This window comes from Gavialis gangeticus, unplaced genomic scaffold (genome assembly GCF_001723915.1).
Source record: "Gavialis gangeticus isolate Ggan-Ray unplaced genomic scaffold, GavGan_comp1, whole genome shotgun sequence".
Classification (NCBI taxonomy): domain Eukaryota; kingdom Metazoa; phylum Chordata; order Crocodylia; family Gavialidae; genus Gavialis; species Gavialis gangeticus.
In genome coordinates, this window is record NW_017729029.1 from 9,362,313 (window position 1) to 9,372,507 (window position 10,195).

At 44.9% G+C, this 10,195-nt stretch overlaps 2 protein-coding genes across 3 annotated transcripts in view; both read left to right on the forward strand.

Moving 5' to 3' along the window:
- Positions 1-7,001, forward strand: part of PRPS1 (phosphoribosyl pyrophosphate synthetase 1) — a 35,363-nt gene extending 28,362 nt beyond the window's left edge. The window contains exon 7 of one of the 2 annotated variants that reach the window (XM_019521191.1): positions 6,786-7,001. In XM_019521191.1, coding sequence (XP_019376736.1) covers positions 6,786-6,788 — 3 coding nt within the window. In that variant the 3' untranslated portion in view covers positions 6,789-7,001. Of the gene's footprint in view, positions 1-2,870; positions 5,079-6,785 lie in introns of those variants that run through there. The other variant, XM_019521190.1, reaches the window with a different exon arrangement.
- Positions 7,002-7,281: 280 nt separating this feature from the next.
- SLC25A53 (solute carrier family 25 member 53) overlaps positions 7,282-10,195 on the forward strand; it is a 13,547-nt gene continuing 10,633 nt past the window's right edge. Inside the window, exon 1 of the mRNA XM_019521192.1 lies at positions 7,282-8,148. The gene's annotated coding sequence lies outside the window, so the exon portion shown is untranslated. The remainder of the gene's footprint in view (positions 8,149-10,195) is intronic.

The window sequence follows — 10,195 nt, forward strand, 5'->3', positions numbered from 1 at the left end:
ACACACAGGTGTCCTCTTTTTTGGACCTGGAAATACAGTAACCCTAGCTTAGCCCATTAATATGAGGGGAAATTCTAAATTGGGGGTAGGTAACCCCCGGCACGGGTGCCAGAGTGTGGCTTGTGAAAGCATTTTGCTTGGCACGTGCACCTTGGGGCAGATGGCAGGGAAGAGTCCAGGGCTGTGCAACAAGGATTGGGCCCCTGGCAGCTCCCCTGCCATCCGCTCTTAGAACCGCCAACATCTTACAAGCCCAGCTTGCAGGTGTTTTTGGTACTGTCCAAAAACATTGGCAACCCCTGTTCTAAATGCATATACATGAAAGGCCCAGCAAAGGAACTTGTTTTCTCCCTGTCAGAATGCCTCCTTGTTCTGGTGTTGGCAAATTAAAAAGTAGGACATTGAAAACTGATACAAAGATTTTTTTCCAATAATTTCAACAGTTTCAGCAATTGAACTATGGCACTTTGCCACAGAATGTAACGGTTGTGAAAGAAAACCCTTCCAGCTTCCTCTCTCTTTGGGGGTTGTCTGTTTCCCTTCTCTCTCTCTTGTGGCTAGCAATGTGGTTGCTAGGCAGCCAACTTGCTGCCTACGTGAGGAACCTCAGGTAAGGGGGTGCATCTTGCCTCACAACATGGGGGCAGGGGCTTAAGCCTGTGTCACTCCAGTAGGTAACTGTGATGTTTTTCAAATTGATTGGCCAGCATCAAATGCCACCTGTCCCTGACAGCTTCCAGGTGTTGATGTCAGTTTGGGCTATTTAAGAGAGTCCCTTCAGGAAGAATGGCAAAAGCGGACATTTTAAAAACACATTCATGGAGCTCTCTCTTTCATACTCCGGATGCAGCATTAAGTTACTTACCAGAAACCTAATTAGAAGCTCAGTTTAATGAACTCTAGTCACGTTTCAAAAGGCTGACAAGCCACCTAGTTTTGCTCAAGGTTGGTTTTCTTTCTGTATTCTGCTCTTGGTATTCCTCCCCACCCTATTGCTCTTTGATCAATAAACCTGTCCATTTTAGCACGCCTCACTGTGTGCTTAAGAGGCAACGGACATACTAAGGTGGGCTCGGCTGTTTTACTTTCCTCCCACGCAAGAGGCTGCTGCTGAAAGCTTCAGGCCTACTAGAAGCACTCCAAAATCCCAAGGTTTACAGGGCCTGTTTATCCTGGGTGGCACAGGGCCCAGACATAGAGCCGAGTCCAGGTGGTGGCAGCCGGTACCCCAGGCTTATGGGTGCACTCCAGGAAGTGGGTCGGCCAGATGTGAGGTGCCCCAGGGGAGGCACTTGGAGCTTGGTGTTTGGCAGGGCGCAGCGAGGCGGGTGGCTCAGCACAGGAGTGCCCCACCTACTGGCCCACCACAGAGGTCAAGGATGTAAACTTTTCAGTACCTCTGAATCTTATCTGAATAGAGACGTAGTTAGCCTTATTAGTCTGTAGTCAAACAAGACAGTGTAGATTTGCGCCTTGTAGACTTTCTCGCACATGCACACCCTTTGGCTAGAGAGATCAAAAGCTTTTGTGGGCTGAAGCTCACTTGACCTGATGCTGTGAAAGGAAGTTCACAAAGCAGTGTATAAGGAGGAGGGAGAAGTTTAAATACAAAAGGCAGAGAGGATGTGGGGGTAGGGGAACAGTGTCAGAAGAAGCAACCATCAAGCAATAATCCCATAGGAACAAAGGAGTCACAAAAACTAACTGGGTAAGAATCCATAGTCTATGTTTAAACCATACTTAACACAATTCAGTCTGGAGTATTTCTTGTTCTGCAATTTCTCCTTTAAGTTGTTTCTTAAAGGTTTGCTGCTTTAAGAACAAGCCACCCTTAGGTGAGTAATGGAGTGTCTAGGGAGGTTAAAATGGCCTGTGTCTTTCTCTGCAGCTGATGTCAAATCGGTGTTCATTTATTCTTACGCATCAGATTGCTTCATTTGTCTAATATAGACAGCAGAGGGGTGCTGTGAGCAGACAGAAGTATATATGATATTGGTAGAGTTGCAAGTGAATGAATTGTGAGCGTGTGTTTGTGTTGTTCAGGCTAGCGACAATGGTTTTAAAAAAAGCACAGAAGGCATTCTTACCTGAGTATCCAAAGCTTTTATCACTTAAGCGTCTTTCCACAAAGTTTATTGTTAGACCTCAGAGAGCAGGATCGCATCTACTTTGGGCAGGAATGTTACACCATGCAACCTACTGCAAGGTTCTATAATTCCAGTAGAGAGTCTGACATGGTTGCTATCAGACAGCAGGATACCAGGCTAAATATGGATCAGCAGGCTCATCCATTTGGGAATTTTTTTCTTGCTCTGGCACTAGAGCAGGGGTAGGCAACGTTTTTTGGCTAGAGTGCCGAGAAAACCACAATGTCTATGTCGAACAGTGCCGGAGTGCCAACATGCTGGAGCCTGGAGCAGCTGTTTGCAGTCTCCCGGCTGCAGCCAGCCCACAGAGCCCAGTCTGCTTGCAGCAGGGCTTGCAGCCTCCCAGCCACCTGCTGGGAGCAGCCTGGGCTCTGTGGCTGGCAGCAGCTGCTTAGAGCCCCAGGCTCGCAGTGGTGTGCTGAGCAAAATGGCCTTGCGTGCCATGCTCAGCACACATGCCAGGAGTTGCTGACCCCTGCACTAGAGCATAGTGGCAAGAATAATTCACTTTCAGCAATATATGCAATGTGATATTCTGATCTTGCTTGCTTGTTTAAAGGGAACTAATAGTTCTTCTGTATGTGACAAGCTGCTGTAGACCTTGGCAATGGATTCCTTGGTTCTTTATGGCTTCTCAGCCACCCTCTAAGGTCTTGGTGTAGTCTTCCACTAGGTGACACTGACCTTGGTTGTTTTTTTCCCCTCCCTTTCTCTCTCTTACAGGTGATTGACATCTCAATGATCCTTGCAGAGGCCATCAGGAGGACTCATAATGGGGAATCTGTCTCCTACCTATTCAGCCATGTCCCTTTATAATGACATGCTGCCTGCTGCTTGTGTGGCTTTTTTTAAAACCAAAAGTTGTTCAGCTTATTATAAAGTTCAGTAGAAGACTCTGCTTGTTCCAGTGTGGTTCTCCACAGCTCCTCCTCTGCACGCATCAGTCTTATGGTGTCTGATCCCAGCTCTGGGAGAGGCACATCTAAAATGCTCTGACTGCCACCAGCAGGCTCCAAAGTGTGGACTTTTCAGTTTAGGTTTCCAGCAGTAGTGAGAGTCAGCATTGCAGATCTGTGGCGAGTAGGACTACCATGGCCAATTGCCACAATTTTCTTGGAGGGGGAGGTTTTGTGTTTGTGTGTATCTGGCATGCATACCTGTTTGGTTTGGGTTGGTTTGTTTGTTTGTTTGTTTGTTGGGGGGGGGGGGTTGTATGGGAAGTAGAACACCCAAGAACAGGCTGATCTGGAACTTACAGCAAGAGTCCAAGGGACTGCTGAACATGTGCTACTTATTCTATACCTGACAGAAGCCCTTAGAAAAGTGGGATAAGTAAGTCTTATACATTGACCGAGTTTCTGACAAGAGCTGAGGCACTGGATCAGCACCATGGAAGGGTAGGACAATCATCAGCTTCCTCTCCTGGAAGGAGACCACATATTTGTGCCCTTGCAGTAGAGAAGAAACACGATGTCCTTTTAGGGTGTTTGAACAGCAAAATTATCATGAGCTATAGCATACTCTAGCATATCTGTGCTTTCTTTATCTAGCTAATATGGCTAATGATATCAGTGGAGTTATGGCAGCACATTTCTTCACCTTCCATTTGTAACCAGTATGTACTCCAGAGTACATGTTGTTCCTGCTAGCACCTGACCCAGTCTGGGCTGCCGTGGCTGCTATTGTTCCCATGTTACTTGAAGCTAGCAAGGGTGCACTAGCGTGTGCAACAGTCACAACTCCATTTTGCTGTATAGACAGGCCCCACTTCTCTCCTCTGCTGGTACCCTAGTAAGGCTAGCCTTTCTGACCTTTTACTGGCCTGCTTGTTCCTTGCAGCCATGTGCCTGCTGAATAGATTGACATGGGGTGACCTTATTACTTCCTTGTAAACTTTGTTTTCAGGCATCTTAATCTCTGAAGGTTAAGTCTAGTATTCCATTGTACCACTAAGTTATTGACTGTATTTTGACTCCTTGTGTTTTGTTTTGTTGGGGTTTGTTTTTTTTGTTGGCCTCTTTAATATTTTTCCATGGCTGATACCAGAATCTTCCATCTCTGCAAAGAACCTTGGGAATGATGGTTAATGGGGAGGTTGTGAAATTTCAGAGAGAGCCAAAGGATGGATCTGAGTCAGCTGTTCATGTGAAGTGCTTGATAGTAATAGGTCAGGAGTGGCTTGTTCTGTCTGTGGCTTTATTTATTGAAGATTTCCCAGTACCACATCTAACCCCACTCAGAGGTAGCAACAGGCCTCAAGAAAGAAATGAAGCTGTCAAACCCAGAGCTGGTTGTGGCTCCTGTCTGTAGAGCTGGTATTACCCACAACTTAAATGCAGATTAGTTATACCAGACAATTCTAAGAGAAATATCTAAATCAGTCTTTCCTGGACTCTTACTGGGTAGCAGGCCAAGCTGTTTTCTGTATGCGTTTTGGTTTTATAAACAATCTCAACCTACTTTGGAGATGGGGAAAGGAAGGAGGAGGCTTTTGAAGTTGCTTGACTCTCCAGCCAAGGTGGTATGAGAGATTGAAGGGTGGTAGATAATTGGAGCTACCTGAACAATCCAGGTGTTTGGATTTGGGGTAGTCCTCCTAGGCATTAGGTATTGTGCCTTTTTAATTAAGACTTCCCCCTCTCCCTTCCTAGAACTTTTGTCCTGTGGCTACATAACACTTCTATCCCATCATCGGGTTTGTTTTGTATCCAAAGTCTATGTTTGTCTGGAAAGTGTATGTTTGCTTCTTTGCTTTGCATCCTGCACTGAGCTCCACTGAGGGTCCGTTCAGGACTCCTGCCTCCTGCTTCTGCCCTGCCCAATGCATCATGAGCAGAAGCCAAGAGCAAGAACATCAAGGCAGTGGTGTGAGGATTTTCTGCAGCATTTGTGTTAAACTAAGACCTCAATGAAGGAATTAAACTTTTATTTAAAAAAGAATCGCAGATGTGCTTGTAATCTGTAAATGTTTTTGAAACATGCAACACCGTTGTGTTGCTGTGTGCACTGTTCCTTTGAGCTTGTTTACTCACCAGTTCGTGAAAAACATGACTTCTCTGTAATAAGTGAATTCTAAATTGTTCAAAGACTTTTAAGGCTTTGCTTCTCTGCTTGAGGAGAGAAGAGAGCCTGCCTGACCCTCATATCAAAGCTGATCCTTTACTTCAGAAGTCTAGGTTTCAATGAAAGATTTTTTTCAAAGGCTTTCCACACTTTAACTGCTCCAGTTCTTCCCACTGACAGCAGGCACACTTCTGTGAAGACCTGTTTCACTGTTCATGGGTACAACTTAACAATTAGCAGCACTGAGAATTGCTTAATAAGCACTTTTTAATTAAATAGTTTAATTTTCAATTAATAGGCAAATAGTGGGTTGACATCCTGTTAGGGGTATGAACTGCATTACTGTAGTGGATTAAGTAGCCTTCTGCAGGGCTGCATGGTAGCCAGATGTCATTGACTTCATGTTTATTACCTGGGGTTTCCTTGTTGAAACCTAAAATACCTCTTTTCAAGCTGTGCTCTTGTTGGACCTGGCAGACTAGACATGGCCTGAGCACTGTTGAAAGGTATCTAATAAGAGCAGATGTCTTAATACTGACTTGCATGTCTACTCTTAGCAGACTTATCTGTCAGTATCTATATTATGTATATGTGTCTGTCTGTAGTATGGGAGTTTCAGGGAAGTACCCATGAGTAAAGCACATTGAACCCTTGCATCTGCTGGAAGGGCTTCATGTTAGCTTGAGCTAAAACTTGCCCTCAGTCAGGTTCATGTCCACACACTTAGCTTGAATGGGGAAGGAAGGAGCCAGTGCTTGAAGCCATGCATTTCTTAGTTTCACAGGGAGGATGCAGCAGCTTGAGTTAACTTGTCAGCTGTCACCCTACTCACTGAGTTGCAGTGCAGTTGCTCTTATTCAGCTAGGTTATCCTAAATAGAGTAACTTGGAATAGCCTAACTAAAGCTAACTCTTGCTATGAATACAAGCTCCCACTCTGGTCCTGGTTCCTGAGTGTGTCTGTTAAGGAACCAGGACAATACAAGTTGTCCAATATCAGTAAATGAGATGCATATTCCTTCTGGCACAAGCAGTTCTCAGAACGGACTACATGTTGTACATGCTTTCCTTGCTGAACAGAGGCCTTCCAAGTTTTCCCAACCACCTACCTGAACAGGAGAATACCTAAATATGTTTTGGAAAGATGGCAGGAAGGGAAGTGGTGACTAGCAATAGTAGCATGTAATGCCAAAAACGTGTTCAGAACTGCCTTTTACCCATGCCTACAAGAGAAAGCAAAGATTTCTTCAGGTGACATCTTTTACTGGACAAATTGCATAGCTGGGATAGCATTAGACAAGCTTTTTACAGCAATTGTATCGTGAACGCAAGACATTCTTCAAAACATGGGTAACATGATGCTCTTTGCTGTTGGGAGAGAGAGGAACCACATAGTGAAAACTAAATGAAGGGTACAATAAACATGAAATGTGTGAGATGCTGTTCTATGTATGAAAGAGAATTTACTCTCTCAAATAACAGGACCCTGCAGTATTTATGTTGTCCTTTTGTGTAAACAGCTTGAGTTTCCTCATTCATTAACCTGTCGCTTGCTTTTTGTGTTTCTTTTTGATAGTGAAAATTTTGGACTCTGGTTCATTCAACAGGATGGCTTTACTAACCTTCAAACAGCCACAGTTAGCAAATGGCGCAAGAAAATCAGCCCGAGACCAGTGAGTTCCAGGGGAAGTGCAACACAAATAAAAGTTTGGCCTGCTCTAAAGCCTGCCATTCAGGAGCAGTTGGTTTGGACCATAGGACATAGGAACAGAAGGCTATTGTGACAGGAGATCAGGGTATAAAAAGGAAGATGAAGTTGCCAGTTGTCCACTATGTGGAAGGCTTCAAAGTGGTTAGTTGGTTTATGCTACATCTCACAGGCCTGAAATAACTGTATGTGGTGTTCTACCTGCAGAGAGCTGAGGAAAGCTAACACCCTGGTCTGATTGCAAACAAAAAAAAAAAAATCATGCTTCCATCTCTTCCTGGAAAAGAGAAGAGGATATTCCTGGAAATTGCCATTAGAGGGGTATGTCTGAGCCTCAGCAATCTCATTCCAAATGAAACTCAAATCTCAAATGGCTGACAATGATTTATTTTTCTTCCTCCCACTTCAGACCAGGGTTTCTTGCATTGGCCTTACTTGTCAGCATTTTGCTTCCAGTGCAGTAAATTATTGATAGCAGCAATATTGAAATGTGAAGCTTAGGTTCATAGGTAGTTTGTTTGTGCCATAGAAATCAGCTCCATATCAAATGGAAAATTGTTAGGACAAGATGTGTGCAGGCACAAAATCCACATGTCCACTTCTGACAGGGTGATTAAAAGGCTTATTGTCCTACAAACACCCTACCCCCAGCCAGTAAATAAAATAGTAATACAGTAATCAAATAATTCAATGGATAATTTTAAAGCTTTTTGTTGTGTTAGTGTCTCATTTTGGAATGGAGGGGCACAACAGCAGGCACTAGAGCTTCAAGCTCGTTGCATCTCCACAGTGCTAAAACAGCTCCCTTTTTCAGACTTTTTTTCCCTAGTTATATTCATTAGTCATCACAACTAAATGTTGCCCCTACAGGGATGTTGGCTGCCTGTGTTTTCAGTCCATACCAAGCCCAAAGCTGTTCTTGTTGCATCTGTGTCTGCCTTTGAAATAACTCAGTATAGGGATGCAAAATGCCTAGCCTAAGCCCCCTGCATCCTCCCAGGCTAAATGGGGCTTTGTGAACAGCAGCAAGAGCAGCCAATGAGCTCACAGCAGGGTGGGGAAGCTGCGTGGGAAGACGACCTGATAGCCTAGTCCATTTCTCAGCGGCTGCCAGTGACAAAAGGTAAAATTGCTCCCCGTCTGCAAGGACAGAAATAAAAGTGCAAGCAGAGAGGGTGAGGGGGAAGGTAGTGCTGAAGGCAGGTGGTGCTGCTACTGCAGGAGAAACAAGGTAAAATACTGGTATTTCTATTGGGGGGGGGGGTTCTCCCTGGCTTCAAGGACCCCTTTTCCTCTCTTAATTTCTTAAAGAAATCGTCCTTTCTCCTGCTCTTTTATTTTATACAAACTTCCTCGGGATGCTGCTTTTAAAACCTGAAAAACTGCCTTGATTTCTGCTTGGCACTTTCCACTCAATGCTTTAGTACATAAAAATTCTACTAGTGCCTTAACCTTTGCCTGCCCCTAGAGCAGCTTCCGCTTCTGGTGGCAGAGGTGCATTGCCAGATCGAGCATCACAGATGAACAGAGCACAGCCCCTGCCCAGCTGAGGGAGTACAGTTGCTTCCTGTAGTTTTTTTTGCTAGCATAGGCTGGCTGTTTTCCACCCAGACTGGAGATGTGGTCATAAAGGGTGTTGCCAAGATTCTGGTGTCTTTGTTCTGGACTAATTTACTTCCTAATAAGAATGAGGGTAGGAACAGATCACATTTACCAATAACTCATCTGACTTGGATTACCCCTTGTCCACTCTCCCTTCTCTATGCTGTGACTGTTCCAGTTTACTTAAAAAGGAGATCACTTCTCAGCCTCTTGTGGGCTAAGATGAACCTGAGCCAAAATGGATTTAAGTGTATTGGAGGGTGCACCCTGGTCCAAATGCAGACAGGACTCCCTACGAGAGCCTCATAGTTGGCTTCCCACTGGCCAGCTTCCAGTGGGAGGATCTCAGCTACACCCTGACTATGGAAATAGGAGACTCCTCCCTAGCTTGTTCCTGTGCGCATTGGCCAGGGACATCTGACTCCAAACCTCCAGGCTTAGGCCTGCATGTAGAATGCTTGCCAATTAATTTGGAAGCATCTTAAGCCCCAGGCTGAAAAGTCTGGGATGAAGGATACTTGCCAGTTGCAGCATCACATATGGTGTTTGAAGACTGAGCTTTGTTTAATCAAAAGGACTTGGACCTGATCTGGCTAATTTGACCTGGAACGTGAAAACGCTTCCAAAATACATTTAAAAAAAAGGGGGGGGGAGGTTGTGCACTTAGAAGTGACTAAGAATGGCACTAGGTGGAGCCATACTCTGTGTAGCATTTTCTCAATCAAATGTGCCTAGCTTACTACAAATGAAAAAGGTGTTTCCCCCAGCCACACCTTTCTTTGTCTATCCCCCCTCCTTTACCACACCTGTCTGCCTGGGATCTGAGTCAGTTTACCATGGATACAAAATCTACTTTCTTTTTCCTTTTTGCATTTCATAAGCAATAACAGTGTTGCAAAATGAGCTGTGCAAAACAGTTACTTGCTGCTAAGAAGAAAGGGCTCCCTGAAGTCTGCCCTCAGTTACAGCTTTGCAGTCCCAGAGTCTCCTAATGGTTTTGCTGAGGGCCTCTAGTCCCATAAAGACCCCCTTCCCCTGCATTTCAGTGAGGCTGGTCATGTGTGAAGTTTATCATATGTATTCACAGGAGCAGGGCTACAGCAATTGTATCATGTGGATACACATCACATGTACCAGCATATTTGGGTCTCACAAGCAGGCCTGGGTGAATAATTCTGGCAATGAATGGGATATGGGGCTCCCTTCTGCATAGCTACTGACTTATTCTCACTGAACAAAACTATAGAGTAAGAAGGTGCCATTTTGACAGTGATTGTCCAAAGCAGAGATGCTTCTCAAGCCCTGCTTAGGGATTCTCTCATTAGGAGTCCCTGGCTTTCAAGCATGAGGCAAGGCTCCCTCCCTCCCTCCACCAAAAAAGAGGGGCTTGTGGCCCCATTGGTTTAGTATGAAAGCTCCGTTTAAACATGATGGTTAGCCACAAGATATTTAAACAGTCTCCATGCTCAGTGCTATGCTATGGCATCCTCCCCACCCCTAGCACTACATGAAGCTTTGAGCACTGTTCACCACAGATAAAGGAAGTACTTATCAGCAGAGCCTTTTGCTTGCTTTAGTCTGAACTTCGCTGGACACAAAGGAAAGTTCACATCACGCCAAACTCTGACCTGAGGTACCTTCCATTGACTGCAGAGTGGCAGCAGGGGGGAGTTTGG